Here is a 21720-nt window from a genome sequence, read left to right on the forward strand (position 1 = left end):
CCAGTCTCTTCCCACACCCGCCCCACACCCCTTTCCCCCTGAGAACTGTCAGTCCACTCCCTTTCTATGCCCCTGATTCTATTATTCACCAGTTTATTCTGTTCATCAGCTTATTTATTCACTTGATTCTTAGATTCACTTGTTGATAGATGTGTATTTGTTGTTCATAATTTTTATCTTTACCTTTTTCTTCTTTTTCCTCTCCTTAAATGATACCTTTCAGCATTTCATATAATACTGGTTTGGTGGTGATGGACTCCTTTAGTTTTTTCTTATCTGTGAAGCTCTTAATCTGACCTTCAATTCTGAATGATAGCTTTGCTGGGTAAAGTAATCTTGGTTGTAGGTTCTTGCTATTCATCACTTTGAATATTTCTAGGCACTCCCTTCTGGCCTGCATAGTTTCTGTTGAGAAATCAGCTCACAGTTGTATGGGTACTCCCTTGTAGGTAACTGACTGTTTTTCTCTTGCTGCCTTTAAGATTCTCTCTTTGTCTTTTGCTCTTGGCATTTTAATTATGATGTGTCTTGGTGTGGTCCTCTTTGGATTCCTTTTGTTTGGGGTTCTCTGCGCTTCCTGGACTTATAAGTCTATTTCTTTCAGCAGGTAGGGGACGTTTTCTGTCATTATTTCTTCAAATAGGTTTTCAATATCTTGTTCTCTCTTCTTCTGGCACCCCTATAATTCAGATGTTGGTACGCTTGAAGTTGTCCCAGAGGCTCCTTACACTATCTTCATATTTTTGGATTCTTTTTTCTTTTTGTTTTTCCGGTTGGGTGATTTTTGCTTCTTCATATTTAAAATCTTTGACTTGATTCTTGTGATCCTCTTGTCTGCTGTTGGAACTCTGCATAATATCCTTTATTTCAGTCAGTGTATGCTTAATTTCTAGTTGGTCCTTTTTCATAACCTCAAGGGTCTCACTAGATTTCTTGAGGGTCTCACTAAATTTATCAGCAGTTTCTAGAGAATTCTTGAAAAACCTTGAAAGTGTGGTTTTGAACTCTATATTGTGTAGTTTGCTTTCCTCCATTTCTGTCATTTGTAACCTGTTTCTTTGTCTCCACATTTTGGCTGCTTCCCTGTGTTGATAGAGTGGTTTTCTGTGCTAGGTGTCTTATAGGGCCCAGTGGCTCAGCCTCCCCAATTACCTGAGGTGGACACTCTTGGTGCACCCCTTTGTGGGCTTTGTGCACAGCCTTGTAGTTAAGCCTTGATTGTTGTAGGTATCACTGGGAGGAATTGACCTCCAGGCCAATTGGCTGTGAGAATCAGCTGTGTCTGTAGTGGGAGAACTTCTGTCCTGGAGACACCTTTCTGGGGCAAGACTTGCTTCAATGGGGCTTTGGTGCTCACTGAGTCTGCCCCCTGAGTGTGTCCCTTATGGATCTGAGGAGTTGTAATCTGGATGGTCCCACTCTGACCTCTGGGTACACTGGCTCTTGGATCTCTAAGGAGGTGCTAATTTAGCCTCTTCCTGAGGCAACCCAGCAGGAGCTATGGAGAGATCTGCAGATTCCTCTTCTTTGTTTGGGGTTTGGAGGTGCCCAGATGAGGTCCAGTTGTGAAGCAATGCAAGCTACTGTGGGGCCTTGGGCCTTCTTTTGGAAGTTCTGGTCTCTCTGACCCAGCTCCAGTTTGTTAGGTAATTTTCAGATTGTAAAGGGCCAGGCCTTTCATATGCAAAAGCCTCCGTGCACAGCTTGGGTGAAGCGGGTTCTCAGGGAATCAACAGGACGGAGCAAGCAGCTATGGCTGCTCCTCAGTCCTACCCTAAGAGGCCACGCGTCTCAAGTGTCCCGATAATCTCTGCAAGCACCTCTGAGAGAAAGCCGCCCTTGAGTTTCGCCTGATGCCAGACAGTCCAGTTTCTCCCTGTATGAGTGTATGAGTCTGGGTCCCCAGAGGAACTGGAGTTCAGAGCAGTCGGGAGCTTGAGACTCCCTCTCTATTGAAAAAGACAACTGTGCCCTCAGTTGCCAGCCCTTTCCACATGTGCCTCAGTACCTCTGCACTTTACTTCCTCACCTCCTCTGAGTCTGGGTATGATATTCTCTTTCCTCCTAGTTGTAGAATTTCCACTCAGCCAGCCTTCCTGTGGTTCTGGATGATGTCCGTTTTGTCTTTTAGTTGCAGTTTTGAAGTGGTTGTGCGAGGCAGCAATTTCCAGTGTTTACCTATGCCGCCATCTTGGTTTCTCTCCCCTGCCATTTCTTCTGTTAACTGATTAACTCCTTGTCTCTCTTTTCACCCTCCAGCCTACTATATAGTTTAATTTAGGATCATGTCATCACGATTACTGCATTTTTAATGACTATGATAGGCTTATTATTACTTATAGTATGACACAATTTTGTTTTCCTTCAATTTAAATTTCTTTCTATTTATTGCACATCTTTTCAGTCTCCATAAAAAGCCCAAGGGTTGATTGGCTATTAAGTACAACTTGTTCCACAGAAAGCAAGATGAAATCAACATCATGGAAATGCTTGAGAAGAGAACCAAACCAAAAATGGAACCAGCAACCTTCTTCCACATTTACCTTCTTCCTCCAAGGAGCAGTTTACTTACCCAGCATTACATTTAAAGTGAGCTTGTGAGCCAAACTCCATACTTCCATTAGCATAGACTACATCGCCATTTACGAGGTCTCCTAGGTTTTGACATGCCTTTTCTAAAAGGAAAATTTCAAATTCGTTGTTTTATACCAATGTCAATACAGATTTGAATCAAAATAAAAATTCTACAATGTGCTATTAAATCAATGGAAATATTTTGTCTTATTTATTTTTATTACATTTTATTAATTGGGGTGACATTAGTTAATAAGCTTACATAGGTTTCAAGTGTACACTTTTATGTTACACTAGAGGCCCAGTGCATGAAAATCATGCATGGGTAGGGTCCCTAGCGGCTGCCAGCAGGGGGCGGGTGGGTCTCCCTTCCCCCGGCTGCCTGTCCTGTCACCAACGCCCGCCATGTTCCGTGCTTTTCCCTGGTGGTCAGCACACATATAAATCCTGGTTGGTCGAATTCCCACCCGTAGGGACAATTTGAATATTAGCCTTTTATTATATAGGATGACCTGCATATTGCACTGTGTGCCCAGCATCCAAAGTGAAATCATCTCCCATCACATATATTTGGTCTCCTTTACCCTTCATCCCCATACCCTCCAACTCTTCCCTCTGATAACCACCAAACTGTGGTCTGTGTCTAGGAGTTTCAATTTTATAACTCACATATGAGTGAAATCATATGGTTCTTAGCTTTTTCTGACTGACTTATTTCCCTTAGCATAATATTCGTGAGGTCCATCCATGTTGCCACTGATGGTCAAACTTAAGATTCACATTTACCAGAGCATTAATGGCCAAATTGAAAATTTCCTGGAGATTTTCAATGCCTAAAAAAGTACATTGCTACATAAAATCTACATCCACATGAGAAAGCCATCATGTTAATAGTGGAATATGCAGTCTATAATGTGTGAAAATCTTTAGAGCAATAAAAATAAAAATGTTGTGTACTTACTTGTACAAGCCTCCTGGAGAGGAGGTACCCATGTGTTACTGGGCTGACAAACAGTAGACATGGGAAGAACAGGAACAATACGCTTGTATCCTAGGCGGCACTCATATTCTATTGTGTCCCCAGCATTATAAGAGGCTTTAGGATTACCCTTAATTTTCATAGATTGGTATCTTGGTGGGTCATCACAGGCATCTGGGCATGAGAGAATAAGAACATGAAAGTCAAGTATTTTCTTTTCCACCAGCCACGGGTTATGGCCTAGCAGCAGGCAGGTTGTATGGAATAAATGGAAGGTCCTTGGGCAGATTTTAAGTGATTGTTCCAGGTTTTTACCAGGTGATGAGCTGTGCTTGCTTTAAATAACATCTTATTAGTGTTTGGTTTCTTTGAGAATAACCTGACTATTCTTTCAATAGCAAATTGAAGAAACAGCAGCAATATTTTTGGTTTAAAATATATTTATAGATATGCATCCTTCCCATTTTTTCCTGAGTTCATTTCACACTCAACTCCCCCCTAAGAGGACTTCTATAGTATATAGCCCTCGTTCAGAGCACTCTTCCACAGTTTGAAACCCAAACTGATGATGACCCAAAGTGATGATGTCACTTGAGGTTCAGTCTCCTCTCAGGAGGCACGTTCCTAGAGGTCAGGGACCATATGCCTTCTTTTCCTACTACACTCTGTGCCCCCTGCATGCTCAAGAAATGCTATTGTAAGTGCTGACTCTTAAATAAGCATCATGGGTTTCATAGGTCAAAATAAATATGGACTAAACTATTTTAAAATATATGACCTCATGTCATATGTTTCATATCAGTGAACTGAGTAAATAAAGGTCAATTAAATGTCAAAATTTATAACTCTGACATTATTTTAAGTATAATTTATTCTTCCTTCACTAATCAATGGATCATGCTTGGCCTCAAAAGTTTTCTGAGGTAGCTGTTTAAACTGTATTATAATATTGCTATGCCATTAGAATTTTTTATTTCTGGATTTTTGGTAGTTTTTTTTTTCTTCCTAGAATAGTACCTTTTTGACTTCAGCCATTCCTCTTCCTTTAAATTGTCTGTGGGCTTGACAAACTAACTAAGCTGATAGAATTAGTATGTAAGATAATGTGATGGAGACACATCAAGTAAAGTCCTGAAGAGCTAACAGCCTGCAGAGGTCCCTCCTATAAGATTAAGGATCTAAGAAAGGAGCTAGGTCTAGGCTGATCCCTGAGAAACCTCTTTTCTTATTCCCTGGATTGGTTTTATGTCAGATTGATGTTAAACTTTAAGAATATATATTTGTATTTCTATCAAATCACAAAAATTACGTGACTTTGTAAATTAAATGTACGGGGTAATATTGGTTAATAACATTATGTAAATTTCAGGTGTGCACAGTTGTAAAGGCCATCCGGAGACGCTAACTGTGAAGTTTGGTCTCTTTCCCTCACCTCCCTTCAGCCTCCTCACCACTTCTCTCCTGGTAACCACCATTTTGTTCTCTGTAACTGTGAGTTGTGTTGTTTGCTTTTTTTCATTTGTTGCTTTTTGTTTTATATCCCACATGAGCGAAGTCATAGTTTTTGCTGTTTTCCTGATGAAGGCCGGTATAGCTATAACCTTTCATCTTATAACTGCTTTTGCGGTATCCCATACCTTTTGTAAGGTTTTAGTTTTATTTTTTATTTTCATTTTCCTCAAGGTAGTTTTTGTTTTTCTGTTGGATTTGAATGTTTACTGGCCTGTTAGCTCCTACTGAATATTATATTTCATTTTTCAGGAAATCACTAGTTATAGAAGAGTGGTGGTACCAAGGCAAAAACATTGAGCATTTGCAAACACAAGTGTAATGAGACAGAAAGGATCTCTGCATTCTAGTAGAGCTAGGAGAGAACATATAGATTGGAAAGAGGGACAAAAGGTTAGGGGAATTTGAGCTGGAGTGTGTGCGTCTCCCTGAAATAGTTTTCTCAGAGAAGGTCCCTAATGGTGTAACATATCAACCATGTTTGAAGGACAAGGGGCCAATTATGCAAGAGAAAGGAGGAGCCTGGGGACAGCAAGTGCAGAAGCCCCAAAGCGACAGAGTGTGGCCTCTGAGCAGAAAAGCCTTCCCTCCCAACCCTCCTTTGTTAAATGCTCTCAGAGAAGCATGTTCCTTCCTCCAGGGCACCTGACTGGGGAAATAACACTAGCATTGTGGTCTGGTTACTGTCTGCCAGTCCCAGTACATTTCAGCAAATCTTTATTGATTGCCTACTGTGCGCCTGGCACTGGGGATCTAACAGTGAGCAAAACACAGTCACTGTTTATGTTCATGTGTGTGCGTGTGCAAACAGGCAAAGAGTGAAATAAGGATCATTGAAAATAGGAATGGTTTGTTATTGGTCACCAGTCTGTCCCCAGAACCAGCACAGGGCCTGGCTCATACAAGGCAAATCTTTATTGAATGAATTCTCCTAAGGAGAGAATGCAGCATACAAACTGTATATGTAAAAAGATCCTAAAAACCACTTGGGAATAGAAACACAGGCATATAAAGTTGGTTGGAAATACACCAAAGTATTCATTCGTTGCCCTTCGATGGTATGTTGTGCAATATGCATATATATGTATATAGTATTGATTGTATTCAATGAAACAGGAACCAAACTTGGTGGATGGCCTTCAGCTTTAATTTATCAGCTATAGGAGAAAAACCTATTGGTATAATTTACTGTTCATTTCTAATAACTCTCATTTTTCACTAGGTTTGGCTACCAGTACTTTTCAGGTTGCTTCTAATCTCCCCTCAGATGGGACCCAACCTAATGAAAAAAGAGAAAAAACACTGTCCAAAAGACATTCGGGAGTAGCATAGGTCATTATCCATATTGAATGGGAATAGGAAGGTGATTCAATGGTAAAAAAAAAACCCAAAAAACGCAACAGCCTGGAAACCAATACCTATATGGTTTGGGGGCAACAAGCAGCCTGTTACCTTTTTGTACAAAAAGCACTGCGTGTCCTTCCCAATCCTTCTAAACCCCAGGCCCTGGAGCTCGCTCTCACTTAAGGGCTCTCTGGGTAACACGCGCTCCCCAAACCCCATACAAAGCAAGCAGTGAGCTTCCTTGCCCCACACCCTGCACCTCTGGCCTGGACCCTTCTGTAAAGCATATGCCTGGTAACACCCGGCCTGGGCTCCCCCAGCCCAACCCAGTGGGGCGCAGCACCCCATTCACCAAGGCTTCACTAAGCCCAGGGGACACAGGTCAAAGCCTCCCCACGGGCCCAGCGCTGGCCCAAGCAACATCCCCACACACTTCAGCACCTGGGCAGGGCTTCCCATCTTGTTTTGTTTTTGTTTTTTTAATTGTTGACAGTATTACACATATCCCCCTTTTTCCCCCCATCCACGCAGCCCCCGTCCCACTCCAGGCCTTCCCCACACTATTGTCTGTGTCCATGGGTTATGCATATATGTTCTTGATCAGCTCAGTCATCAAATAGCTGCAAGCTTTCGCTAGGGGCAAACACTGACTTCACCCAGGGCTCCCCAAGATTCACTGCGTACCACCAAACAACCGACCCTGAAGTTCCCACCCTCCCGAATCCGCCACAGCACAACCCAGAGAATCAGTGGCTAATGGTTCTACCCTAACCCCGCATCACCTGGGTCCACCAAGCTCTGAGCCTCCTCCCCCACACACCAAGCAAAGCTCCCTTTGCCCTCCGCTCCTGTAGACCAGCTCCCCTACCCGCTCGAGTTTCCCTCCAGAGCTGACACCCTTTCCCTTCCCTACCTGAGCATGTGGGTAGCAGGAGCTCTAGGGCCAGCACTAGGATCCCCAGGAAGCCCCAAGAAAAGGGACTCTCCAGGCGGCGGGAGGATGCCCTGCGCGGCTCGTAAGAGGCCCTCATGTTCCCCACATCAGAGGGAAACCCAAGGACCAGGGAGTAATTTGCCTTTTTGAGGGCGGCTACCAGACGCAACAATCCCCAGACTCAAAAGGTGTCACCTGCATTATGGATTGTGGGCGTGGTCTGGGCGGAGTGGGGCGGGGCCAATGGCAATCTGCAGGGCGGGGCCTCCGCCCCCGGCTGTGCTTTGCTTTCGCCCTGGAGGGAACGGAGCAAAGCCTGGTGCAGATCTAACCCACCGGCCTCCTGCAGGCTGTGCTGGCAATAGCTCCCACCTGTGGAAAGAAAGCCTGAGGCGTTCTTCATAAGCCCGAGACACAAATCTGAACACAGTTTACGTGAAATAATGTGTTAAGTCTCCAGCCTGCTAATTTTTCACGTGGTGTTGGCCCAGGCCTCACTGAGAAGCCGGCATAGTATTCCTTGTGTGTGTGTTGGTGGGGGGGACGAGTGTGCCCATCTACTATTGGGGAGCTTAGGAGTTTTTTTGAACACAAGTTGTATTTTGGGATTATTCTCATGAGACAGCTCCTCCCCACCTTCTGATCAGATTCACCCAAGGAGCCTGTACAGAGTGATGCTTAGCCGCCACCCTTACAGGTTCTGCCTGCACTCTTCCAGCAGTGGGACCTGGGCTTGCTTTTTGCTGTTTGTTTCAAACTCATCCCAGATGATGCTAATGCGTAGCCAGGGTTGACAACCACCTGTCTGTGGCTTGGCTTGTAGGTGGCTTTGCTCCTCACAGCGTGTTCTGAGGACCCATAGCATTGGGGGCTCATTTCCTGCGGCTGCGGTAACAAATCACAGCAGATTGGGAGTCTCAGTGTCTTCCAGCCTCTAGAAAAAATACTGCAGACTGGGTAACTGGTAAATAACAGACATGCATTCCTCACAGTTCTGGAGGCTGGGAAGCCCAAGATGGAGGCCCTGGCAGTGTCGGCATCTAGTGAGAGCCAGCTTTGTGGTTCATGGACAGGGCCTTCTAGCTGTAAGTTCACATGGCAGAGGGCTGAGGGACTTTCTTGGGATTCTTTTATAGGGACACGAATCCCATTCATGAAGCCTGTGCCCTTTGACCTAGTAACTTCCCTGTGGCCCCTAATTCCATCCCCTTGGAGGTTAGGATTTTTAAAAATATATATTTTATTGATTTTTTACAGAGAGGAAGGAAGAGGAATAGAGAGTTAGAAACATCGATCAGCTATCTCCTGCACACTCCCTACTGGGGATGTGCCCGCAACCACGGTACATGCCCTGGACTGGAATCAAACCTGGGACCCTTGAGTCCACAGGCAGACGCTCTATGCACTGAGCCAGACTGGTTAGCACGGAGGTTAGGATTTAACACAAGAATTTTGGAGGAACACAAACATTCACCAGTGTCTCAAAACAACATACATTTATTCTTTTTGTTCTGGAGGTCATAGGTCTGAAATCAATTTCACTGGGTGGAAAGCAAGGTATTGGTAGGGCCTGGGAGAGAATCAATTCCCTTGCCTTTTCCAGCTTCTGGAGCTGCATTCTTTGTTTTTTGGCTCCTGCCTCCATCCTCCATCCAGCAGCATTTTGCTTGAGTGGTCACATCGCCTTGTGCTGTAGTCACATCTCCCCCTGCTTTCCTCTTAGAAGGAGATTGTGATTACATTTAGGGCCCCACCTGGTTAAGCCAGGGTAACCGCCCCATCCCAGGTCTCATCAGAGAAAACCCTTTTCCATGCAGGTAACATCACAAGTCCCAGGAATAGCGTGGCCTCAACCCGATATCTGTGAGGCCATCATTCAAACTACCACAAACAGCAAACCTGTTGAATCAGAATCTGCATTTTATCAAGATCACCTTGTGATTCACGTACACACTAAAATGTGAGAAGCAGGGTTCTGTGGGACCTTATCCAAAGAGCCTCTCATAATGGAGTCCCATGTCATTTGCAACTTGAAGGAATATTTTCCCAGGAGCCTTTTCAGGTGGGGATAGATGTTCAATGACCCATCATTTTCCCAAACACCATAAGTAAGTGCTCATCTAGACATCAGTAGATTACAGAATTGAAGCCACATGCCCTAAGCCGAAATCCCAGGATAGCAGAGCTGTTGCTTGTTTCTGATAGTCGGTATAAGGCTTTCCACATACTGAAACATACAATAATTCATTTAAAAAAAAAAGGTACATAAAATAACCACTCATGGCTGCTCCTGCTAACATGGGTGTGACTACCCTGCTGCAGGTTTTCCTGGGCAAGCAAGTCAGGAATCAGGGTGGGTATCTTTCTCGATGTGATCTGTACTTATTTCAGCTTATTTTCTCTGGTATGTAAATGAGAGAGAGGGAAGCACAACAGTTTACAGACAACAACCCCGGCATTCATAAGGGACAAAGTTTAGCCTTTTATAATGTTAATTTCACAAGAGGAAACCAGAAAAGAGTTTGGTAATACCACATTCAACTTGACATTATAAAGGTCTTCGGGTAATGAAAGTCATGACAAACCTCCGAATAAGGACAATTTGAAAGGCTACTGAAGGGATTGTCAAATGCTCTAAGTTTCCACACGAGGGCAGCAGTGCTATGATTTTCAATAACCACAGCTTCATACTTTCATGGATGAGACTGGAAATGGTGAAAGCAAGGTAGGTTAGAACAAAAGTGGGTACACTCACTCAAACTTGCATGCTTTCAGGAAGTCAGTACACCGGGTTAAATAATTCTCTTGAGTACAAGTATGCAAATTCTTAAAGTATGTTAAAAAGTTCATTCTGAGTTACAATATTAGCTGGTCAGATGTTACTAAACTTTAGAAAACCAGAGTTGCCTACTTTCCTTAAACCAAGAATCTCCTTTAACAATGGAAATTTAAATTCCTCACCTTGAATTCTCTCTCTCTCTCTCTCTCTCTCTCTCTATATATATATATATATATATATATTTTTTTTTTTATTGATTTTTTACAGTGAGGAAGGGAGAGGGATAGAGTTAGAAACATTGAGAAAAACATCGATCAGCTGCCTCCCACAAACGCCCTACTGGGGATGTGCCCACAACCAAGGTACATGCCCTTGACTGGAATCGAACCTGGGACCCTCCAGTCCACAGGCCGACGCTCTATCCACTGAGCCAAACCAGTTTGGGCTCTCCCTATATATTTTATACCAATATAGATATTTTAAAAATATCCTCAAGTTAAAGCTAAATAAATGTTGATAAAATGCTTTATTTATAGTCAAGCTAACTTTCCATCCAGTATTGGTCTTAGAAAGATTGCTTCCTGTAGTTTTAAACCACGGATAATCTTGTTTGGTTAGGCTTGGTCTTAAGCATTTCTGATTTCTTTAACAGACAGATTTAACAAAAACTCAAATTTCTTATGTAAATGTAAGCCTTTCCCTCCTGTGTTTATAAGTTTCCATGTAGAAATGGACTGTGGATGAGAGTCACTAATGCAGAGGTTTCAACCTTAGCTGCATATTAGAAGCACTTCGGGAGCTTTAAAAACATCCCTCTGCCCAAGGCACAGAGCAGATCCATTATGTTGGGAAACGCTGGGTGGAAGCTCTGCCAGTGATTGCAGCCATGGCTGAGTCCCACGGAGCCTGATCTCAGAGGTTCAGCAACCTGATTTAATGCCAAGAGTAAGGGTTTTTTGCATAAATAAGAAAGAGTTACATAAACCAAATTTTATAATTTCCTTGTTGGACTTGGGATTGTAAGTACTTAGCCGTACCCACGCATTAAACTGCTGTGGAAGGCTGTCTCCTAGCAGACAGTGTCTACAGATACTCAGGTGTGGTTGCCTCAAGCTGGGTGATAGGACACCTGGGCAGCAATCGGGCAAAGCTTCACCCAATGGGCATGAGGCGCTGGCCCTGGAAGATGCCCAGGATCTGACAGGACCACAGGCCTCTCAGGCACCGGTGAAGCAGGAATGCAGCACAGGGCAGATGGCACAGCTTGACTAACAGTGTGTTACTTAGAGAAATGCAGCAGAAAGTGGAGCCTTGGGGAGAAAATTTGGGATTTAATTGTAGAACGTCTTCAAGCATCATGCTGAGGAACTTGGACTTCTGCTGTAGGTGTCACTGAACTCCTTCCTGGGAGCAGGAGAGGCACGTGATGGGCTGGGAGTGGAGAAGCCCGGATGTATGTCAGGCTCTGAGATGTGAGGAGCAGGAGGCATGACTGTGAGAGCGGAAAGGTTAGAGAGGGTGGGACCCCATTAGAAACATACTCTGATTTGAAGTCAAGCACACTGGAAATGAAGACATTGACACAAGCAAACTTCATCCACCCTGCATTGTATTTACCTGATTTGAAGACCACATTTTCCAGAAAATAAACCATGCATGGGGCTCCCATATCTTCCAGTTTAAGAAACTTGTAATTGAAATAAACTTCCATCTCTGTCATTTAAACAACCATTCCCACAGTAAATTGGTTTCTGTCTATATTTTAGTAATTAAGAAACTATTTGACACGAGAACATAAATGGTAGTTACACTTATATCCATCTCACATGTAGACATATTCACACATGAAAATAATATGAAGTGGAACCTATCTTAAAAGTCAATTTATATTGGGAAGCATAACAATCTTTGATTGAAAAATTCCCAAGACTTTAAAAAATAAATAGTACAGCCGAAACCGGTTTGGCTCCGTGGATAGAGCGTTGGCCTGCGGACTGAAAGGTCCCAGGTTCGATTCCGGTCAAGGGCATGTACCTTGGTTGCGGGCACATCCCCAATGGGGAGTGTGCAGGAGGCAGCTGGTTGATGTTTCTCTCTCATCGATGTTTCTAACTCTCTATTTCTCTCCTTTCCTCTCTGTAAAAACTCAATAAAATATATTTAAAAAAAAAATAAATAAATAAATAAATAGTACAGCCATCCATGTTTCTAATTAATTCAAGAATGTAAGCAAACACTACATTCTTGAAAATAAGTATGTGAAAACGAGTGCAGTAATACTTCTATATTTAAGTCAGAATTTTTGATTATTTCTGCTCAACCTCATCTTCCTAATGTCCCTCACCAGAGATGAGAAAGAGAAGGAACACTTAAGGCAGTGGTTCTCAACCTTCTGGCCCTTTAAATACAGTTCCTCATGTTGTGACCCAACCATAAAATTATTTTCGTTGCTACTTCATAACCGTAATGTTGCTACTGTTATGAATCGTAATGTAAATATCTGATATGCAGGATGGTCTTAGGCGACCCCTGTAAAAGGGTCATTCGACCGCCAAAGGGGTCGCGACCCACAGGTTGAGAACCACTGACTTAAGGCATAATAAAATGTCTTTATAGTCTAAAATAGTATTCACTCTGGTCCATTCTGATTTCTCAATAATTTCCTTTGCACGGCAAAGTTTTTTGGCCCAAATTGTTCTACTAAGTTTTATAAAACTGCAAACAAAACTTGTAAAAATGTCATTGCATTTATAGTGGCAGCCCCTCCCCTTTGCCCATGACTCCTTTGAAAGAGACCCTGGAGAGGGAGGGCTCTGGTCCACCTGAGCATAAAGTGCTACCTGAGCTACGTGACTTTTCTCCTCTGCATAGGAACAACAGCCAATACACAAAGTTTAGTTGTGTTGTTGTTGTTTTTTTCTTTCCTGAAATACATGGCTTAATGTTTACTCTGCCTTTTAGCAGGTGAGGTGAATCCCACACAAAGACTAATTCTGTTGCAACTTGGGATATCTGATGGATTTACTCTACAAAACTGCCTCCTGCCAGGTGACTTACTGAAGTGAGAGAGCTTTTTACTCAAGTCAGGAGAGCAAACCCCCTAGGCCAGAATTCAGAGCGCATTCTATGTTCTCTCTTAAAGAGGGGAATTCTCCCCAAGAAAACTACAAGGCCAGTGTTCACTTTGTACCAAGCGGGCATTCGTGTCAGGAATGTTAGCGCCCTCTAACTTCTCACAGAAGCAAGCAACTGAGTCTAAATTGTTTTTAATTCTTAGACTGGTTTGCTGATGTTAGAAAAGGTGGAGAACAAATGCCAGACATTAACTTTATGGCTTCTCTAAATTACTGAAATGGAATTTTTGGACTGGAACAAGCGGTGTTCCTCTGGGCAGGATTGTTCCCCGGATTCTTTGTCTGTGGGATGCGAAGAATGAATCCATCGATGAAAGGTGCTATAGCCAAGGTGGCAATTTATTGAAGAACAAGTACAGACACCCACGTGAGGAAGGGGAAAGAATCTTCCAGCACAGACTCCCACGTGGGGAGGGGGAAGGGTCCCACTGAGTTCCTTTTTCTTATGGCTTATAAAGGCTGCCGATCATGGTGCCTTGATAACCCCTCTGATTGGCCACTATTCCCTTGATTGGTTCCTATAGTTACTTATGAGCTCAAAGGTCGAACCGCACATGGGACAAATGAGGTTTCCACCCCTTCCTTTTTTTTGTTTTCCTTTTCCCTTTGGGGTTTCTTCTTCTCCTTCTGAATGCAGGACTTCCTTCCCTTTATTTTGTAAATATAGACCTTTTGCTATTTTCAGCTTCCTCATTCCATGGAAATGTACCTGTTGTAGCTTTTCAGCTTCCCTATTCTATGGAAATATACCTTCTGCTGCTCTGCAGCCCTGGGCTTCTTCCATGGTACTCTTAATTTCTAAAAATGTCCTAAACCTGTCTTTTTCATCCCCCCAAATTCCTGTTTCAGTACAAAGAAGTTACAAAAATATTTTTCAAAATAGAATTTTACCTAATCTACTGTAAGATTATTTTTTAATAATATTTTAGTTAAGGAAGTGAAATTTTTTCAAATTCTCAATTTTCAGTGTTCTTGTTTTTAATTTGATGGCTGAGGTGGTATAGACATATGTGTAAAGACTTTATACTATAGATTTTTGAAAAATAATGGTGGAGTAAGTGGAAGCTACTCTGACACTCTCCTGGAATTACAACTAAAATACAGAAAAACCACCTTCAATAATCAACTGAAGACTAGCTGGAGAGAACCCCAATAACCAAGGATGGAAAGAGAAGAGGGCTTGCAGTGATGGCGAACCTATGACACGTGTGTCAGAGGTGACACGCGAACTCATTTTTTTGGTTTATTTTTCTTTGTTAAATGGAATTTAAATATATAAAATAAGTATCAAAAATATAAATATTTTTATACTATGGTTGAAAATATAAAAAAATTTCTATATGTGACATGGCACCAGAGTTAAGTTTGGGTTTTTCAAAATGCTGACACGCCGAGCTTAAAAGGTTCGCCATCACTGTATAAGTGGTAGGATATATATCTCTTACCTCCTGGCCATTTTTTTATCAAGTCATTTAAATATGTTTAATAATCTTAAAAAATTAGTGCTTATCATCCCGCCAGTGTTGCTCAGTGATTGAGCATTGACCTATGAACCAGGAGTTTATGGTTTGATTCCTGGTCAGGGCACATGCCAAGGTTGCTGGAAAGATTCTTGGTAGGGAGTTGTATGAGAGGCAGCCGATAAATGACTCTCTCATCATTGATGTTTCTCTCTCTCCTTCTCCCTTCCTTTATAAAATCAATAAAAATTAATATAATAATAAATGACTATTTATGCTATTTTTCTACTTTAGTATGAAGGCTGTAGAAGGGTAATTATATTCCAAATCATAATAAGTACAACTTTACATCAATGCATTTGGTATGAAGTTTTAACAATAACATTTGACTATCCATGACTAGTACCCTCCTTCCATAGTGAAACAGGAATTTTGGGGGGTGAAAAAGACAGGTTTTAGGAAATTTTAGAAATTAAGGGGACCATGGAAGAAGCACAGGGTTGCAGAGCAGCAGAAGGTATATTTCCATAGAATAGGGAAGCTGAAAAGCTGCAACAGGTACATTTCCATAGAATGAGGAAGTTGAAAATAGCAAAAGGTCTATATTTACAAGAAAAAGGGAAGGAAGCCCTTCATCCAGAAGGAGTTACTATAGTAACCAGTCTAAAAGAATAGTGACCAGAGGGGATATCAAGGCACCAGAATCTGCAGCCTTTATAAGCCATAGGGAAAACGAACTCAGTGGGACTCTTTCCCTCCCCCCACATGGGAGTCTGTACTTGTTCAATAAATCTCCACCTTTGTTATACTACCCTCTGTCCGTGGATTCATTCTTGACTCCAGCAGATGGATCCAGTCCAAAAATTCCATATCAACAGTTACCCCTACAAATGGAGAAGTATCTGCATACATGTTAGAGTCTAATAAGCTAGTTTCTAAGGCGATGGAAGGCAACTTTTTTTTTTTTTTGAGGGGAAATTATGGACATTAAGCGGTGCAAAGAATATAATGAAAATTTTTACTTTCCCTAAAGGAAAGGAGGTAAAGCTAAGTGTTACTCTGAAGGGACAGAACGGAACTTGAAAGAACTAAGCAGAACTAAACAGAAATGCACCCTCCTCCCTCTTCAAGGACGAGGCAGAGACATGCTCTTCTCCCTCTCCTCTATCTTGTCTTGCAAGGCTGGGTCCTCAGCCTAAGCCGTCCCTCCCCCCCCCCTCCCCGAGAGTGACCACAAGAATGCTGGTATTGTCCTAACTCTCCCAACCACCCACCTGAGTGGACCAATGGAGCTCCAGAAATGTAGCTAAGGTCCTAATAAGGCTATAGTGGAGGACGGCTCCAACCTTCAGAATGTGATGGTCACTTCCTGACCCTTATGCTGTAAAACCCTGACCAATCTCTGTAACTCACGTCACCCCTAAAGCCCACCCCAAATAGCTAGCCCTATATAACCTTTGTTCTCCTGGGACACGCTCTCTCGCCTCACCGCTGCACCGGATAGAGGCTGGGAGCCAATTCTAGAATTGATCAATAAAGACTCGTTGCTTTTGCATCGGAGGAGGCTCCCTGGTGGTGGATTATTGGGGACCCCGAACTCTGGGCATAACAACTCCACCTCCTTTCTGGAGCATGTACACAAGATGAGGAGTCTTTAAAAAAAATCCAATTACCTAAAACAGAAGTAAAATTTGCTCATAAACTTGAAGGTGCTTATTCATATTTCCAGAACACACGCACACCCATGGTGGTGAAAGAATGTTACAAACTGCACAGGCCCAGCTGCCAGGCCTAGCTGCCTGTTTTATCTCAACTCCCTAGGCTTCCCCCACTAGAGATAGGAACAAAAGGGAGTGACACCCTCTCAAGGCTGCTCCTCCAGGAGATAGCCCCAACAAAGGGCAGGCTGAGTAAACCGGGCTTCAATCAACCTTGAGATAAACAAGTTGTAAAAACACCTGGCAGGAATGCCCTATCCCTATCAAGACACAAACCAGACCCTTTGGAATTTCTTTGTTCTCCTCTCCTGTATGCAACCCCTCCCTAATGTATGATTTTTGCATATAAATAGCTGAAAGACCCCTTGCTGGGCGCCCAACTCCTCTGCTCCTGCATGAGTACGAGTTGAGCCCCAGCGCGCTGGAATAAAGCCTCTTGCAGTTTGCATCAAGTGACGTCTCCTGCGGATGATTGGGGTCGCCGTCAATCTATGGGACAGAGTGAGGGTCCCTCTTGGGGGGTCTCACATTTGGGGGCTCGTCCGGGATTAGACGACCACCCCCTCATCCGCGGAGCCGACCTTGGAGGTAAGAAGGGGTACCCCAAGTTGTTTGTCTTTGTCTTGTGTTTGTCAAGCAGTCTGGATTTGAGTGCGCGCTTTCGGTTTGGCAGCCGTTCGGCAACTCGTGAGAGTGGCCGAACAGTGGTCGGTAGACGTGCCTGGAGGACCACAGGTTGCAGCCCTGGGGGACGCCCCAAGGGAGGAGGGGGAGTCAAGGGACGCCTTGAGCTCCCATTTGGGGGGGTGTAAAAGCCCCCGTTTGGGGGGGTGTAAAAGCCCCCATCTGGCTTTTTTTCCAGTTTTTCTTCCGCGGGGTCGGAAGGCTGTTCTTAGGTGTCTTTGTTTGTTTGGTGTTTGTGTTCTTTTGTTTAATTTTGTGGACTCACTAGACGGACGCTATGGGACAGACTCAAACTACTCCTTTAAGCATTATGGTCGTTTTAAAGTCAAGGGCTGGGTCAAACCTGCTTGCCAGCCTCAGGTGTGGTTTTCCAGAACTACTGAGAACTTGGGACCTTGAAGCTTACTGAATTCAAATGATAAAAACTTATGTCTTGCATTTTTGAAGGTTATTCTTAAAAATGTTACTGATTGAGAAAAACTGTGTGTTGTGTTAGCTAAATGCCTTTGCTGAATGAATGTCTGGTGAAAGTGTGCGAGTGTGGAGGGAGGGGGCCTGCCCTCTCCTCTCCTTTGTGTGGCTCCACAACTTTGGTCAGGCGGGTACCTGAGTGAAGATCTGTGAAAACAGGTCACCCCTCCCTTGTCTGTCTCTCGTCACCGATCATCATGAGGTCGGGACAAAGTAAACCTGCTCTTCTTAATTACATGTTAAAAATGTTAAAAGAAAATTAATCAAATGATACAGGCCAGTAAGTCAGAAAGAGTAAATAATTTACATTCTGCCTCCCTAAACAGAGGGTAAATAGTTATGCCAAAGTACTTAGGGAAAATGATAAAAAAAATATAACAGTTACAAGGAAAATCAGAAGACCTTACGGCAGGTCAGTGACTTTTTCTCCTTATGTAATTCCTCTGAAATTTGGCAATGCTTAATAAGTCATGGCAATGCACTTCTTTGCATAGATTCAGTAAGACTGGTTTCCAATAGTAGTTTTATTGACCAAAAACTTTGACTGGAGTATCATGTTTTAAAGAGTTCTGTCTGAGCTCTGAAGACTTGAAGCCAATAAAAGTGCCACAGGAAAAGCCTGGTATCCTGCTCGAGAGATAGCTGGCGCTGGAGCGTCAGGCCCATGCCCTACCATCACTGGCGGTTGGTCAGAGTAGAAGGGGAGCAATAAGGATGCCTCTGCATCCCTGCGAAACCCCCACACACTCTCGGCCGCAACGAGTAGGAGAGCTACTGAGATGGGCCTTAAAGCCTAGAGCGTGGGCTCAGGTGGAGTTGCTACAGGTGAGGGATTCACCTAACGCAGCAGATACTGCAGGCAGGCCTGATGGCAGCTGGATGGCTTGGCTTCCTGGCCCTACGGGGCACATTAAGGTTCAACCATGAAATTCCAGCACAGGTAGTCGGTTACCATTCTTGTTGTGTTTATGCAAACATCAGGCCAAATTGAATACGGTAGATAAATTGATCTTGATTTGGCTTTTTGATAGCCATAAAGGAGTTTTTAAAAAAAAAATCCTATTTCAACAGAGGTTATTAAAACTAAAATGTTTTCTTTCCCTCCCACCAGACCATTTGTTACAATTTGTCTCTGCCAGGTCACAAGCCCACCTCCTTCTGTGCCCAGGCCTCATCATCCCTCTGACAGACAGCAAGGATCTCTTGGCTCTGAGAGAAACTTCTGTCCCTCCTCAGCACGAAGCAGCTACAGAAGAGAATTCAACGCCCATTTTCCCTGAAAGAATTCAGAGCCAGGATCCTTGAGGTAATATAATAAGCAGTTAGACAGACATGAGCAGAGCAAGGACAATGGGCCAACTGGCACTGACTCCCCAGAAGCAGGAGGAAACTAGGCTGCAGACAAAGCAGCCCAGGAGGCTGCCCTAAAACCAGTGGGGCCTTTACAGATTCTAGTGACTCTTCCAGACCTTGTGCTACTCATCTCACCAGTTTACTCAAGTTCTTTCAGGTTTTACAGTCTACCCAGCAAGGAGACCAGAAGCACGTCCAAGATGATCTGCCTGTATCCAGTTCATCCCTTCCAACCTGGTGACACTGTCTGGGTAAAGAAATTTGCCACCCAAGGACTGAAAGGACCACCCCCACGGCAGTCAGGTCGACGGGATCCCGATGTAGCTTCATCAGACCCGGCTTAAGACAGCCCAGGCAAAATAGAGAAGTCTAGGACTCAGTGGACCCTCATATCCACCCTTATGGGTCCTCTTATTATATTGCTTTTAATTCTTACTTTTGGGCCCTATATCTTAAACCGACTGGTCACCTTTATCAGAGAAGGAATAAATGCTGTGCAAGTACTAGTGCTCAGGCAGCAATACCAGTCTCTCCGCCAGATAGTTTCAAAAAAAAATGTCTAGAGACAGAAGTTCCATGATTAGAACTTACCAAAAAGCAAATGGGGGAATGAAAGAATGTTACAAACTGCACAGGCCCAGCTGCCAGGCCTAGCTGCCTGTTTTATCTCAACTCCCTAGGCTTCCCCCACTAGAGATAGGAACAAAAGGGAGTGACACCCTCTCAAGGCTGCTCCTCCAGGAGATAGCCCCAACAAAGGGCAGGCTGAGTAAACCGGGCTTCAATCAACCTTGAGATAAACAAGTTGTAAAAACACCTGGCAGGAATGCCCTATCCCTATCAAGACACAAACCAGACCCTTTGGAATTTCTTTGTTCTCCTCTCCTGTATGCAACCCCTCCCTAATGTATGATTTTTGCATATAAATAGCTGAAAGACCCCTTGCTGGGCGCCCAACTCCTCTGCTCCTGCATGAGTACGAGTTGAGCCCCAGCGCGCTGGAATAAAGCCTCTTGCAGTTTGCATCAAGTGACGTCTCCTGCGGATGATTGGGGTCGCCGTCAATCTATGGGACAGAGTGAGGGTCCCTCTTGGGGGGTCTCACAGTGGTCCCCACCTGGTTACTCACAGCAGTGCAGGCCCAGCAGCGGCAGCACTTGGAGCTCAGCAGACATGGAACCTCAGGTCAGTGGTGGTCCTGAGCCTTGAATCCAGGGCTACTGCGCTCAGACACCTCTTCACCTTTAATGAGCCCTTACCTGGTAGCTAGAGGGTTTGATTCATGTTTGTTTAAGAACCTTTAAGTAGTTGTATGCTTTAATGCTTTAAACAAAGAAAGTATATGAGAGACACAAAGCTATTTTTGCTTTCTTTAGAAGTTATTTCCATGTGAAACATTTGAAATTGTAAAAATATTCCACTGAGAGCATTTTCTACTCAGACTACTGTGTGTATGTGATGTTAAAAATATACTACAAAGAGAGAAATCAAATGTATATATCATGAGTTCTACTGTATGAAATATTATTCAAATGATGGCACTGTGGGTATTTTAAAAAGATAACCAGAATCTGGCTCCCAATCCACTGAAGGAATAGCGTAAACCTAGGGTAGAGGAGACTGAAAGGGCGAGGGCTACGCCCCCCATCTTGCCCCGGATCCTCCATTTTTGGGCAGCAGCCATTAGCCATGTGCTCGGCAAGGAGCTTCTTCCCGGAAGCCCAAGCCTCTGTTAGCCACACCTAGGATTTCTTTAAACTAACCAATGATAATCAAGGGACGTGCGCGCCATAGATACGACCACATCCTGTGTAACAAGACCCCGACTTGCGCCTGGCCAATCGGCAGGGCCCACAGTCCTCTCTCCTCCCCTTATTCCAACCCCCCTATAAAACCCCTCTCCCCACAGAGCTCTCTTTCTTCTCTGCCTCCTGCCGCTGCGTTGGCGAGTGTGGTGGATGGGGAACTTGAGCTAGCTCGAATAAAGTCTCTTTCGCGTCTTGCATCGGACCTGGCTCCCTGGTGGTTTTAGGGGACCCTGAACATCGGGCATAACAGAGACACTATAATGAGCCATGATTTTCTGCAGAACTTAAACCTCAAACCCCCACAGGAATCTTTCTGACGGTCATAAAAGCTAAAACAACTCTGCACAGATTAGCCTGGTTACAATAATATTAAAAGTAGGTGAAAATATTTTAGTAAGGAATGCAATTCTGACAGCACACTCACACAAGAACATGTTTTAACAAGGCAGCCTGCAATACAGAGAGCAAGCAAGAGCTGCACAAGTACATCAAGATGAGAAGGACTGAAAAGTTTAAGAAACGTGTTTAATTTACTGTCTCTTCCTGATGTGAAGACACTTATACACACAGGTGCCAACCACTGCAACACCAAGATCTATAAGAAACCAGAAGACAAATGACATGTAAGTCTAAAAAGTAATACCAAGTTTCAAACCCAGCAGAAGAAATTACTGTTGGTTACATTTCAATGGGCAGAGATATTATTTTATTTAAGCCCACATACATTCATATTCTATCTGGACTCTTCACTGTCTAAATGTAGTTCCCTGGAATCACTTAGGGTCTGCAGCAAGCCAGAGAAGTGTCTGTGCTTAATTTAGAATATTACTCAAAGCATATTTGGGATATTTAGGATTTGTTACTAAGTGGACATATAGCATACAAAAGAAAATACAATCACCAACACAAGGTAGAATATCATATAATGGATATGGTATTTCTAGACTGGGTTACTTAATTTTAAGCTATACAC

The 21720-nt window shown here is 43.5% G+C and overlaps 1 protein-coding gene across 1 annotated transcript in view; it reads right to left on the reverse strand.

Moving 5' to 3' along the window:
* The window catches only part of LOC308534728 (membrane cofactor protein-like), a gene marked incomplete at both ends in the record, with an annotated part of 56406 nt that overhangs the window by 12999 nt on the left and 21687 nt on the right, over positions 1–21720 (reverse strand). Inside the window, 2 exons of the mRNA XM_081113290.1 lie at positions 2573–2675; positions 3536–3727. Of these exons, the coding sequence (XP_080969416.1) occupies positions 2573–2675; positions 3536–3727 (295 nt within the window). The remainder of the gene's footprint in view (positions 1–2572; positions 2676–3535; positions 3728–21720) is intronic.

This window comes from Myotis nattereri (genome assembly GCF_964212035.1).
Source record: "Myotis nattereri genome assembly, chromosome: 18".
Lineage (NCBI taxonomy): Eukaryota > Metazoa > Chordata > Mammalia > Chiroptera > Vespertilionidae > Myotis > Myotis nattereri.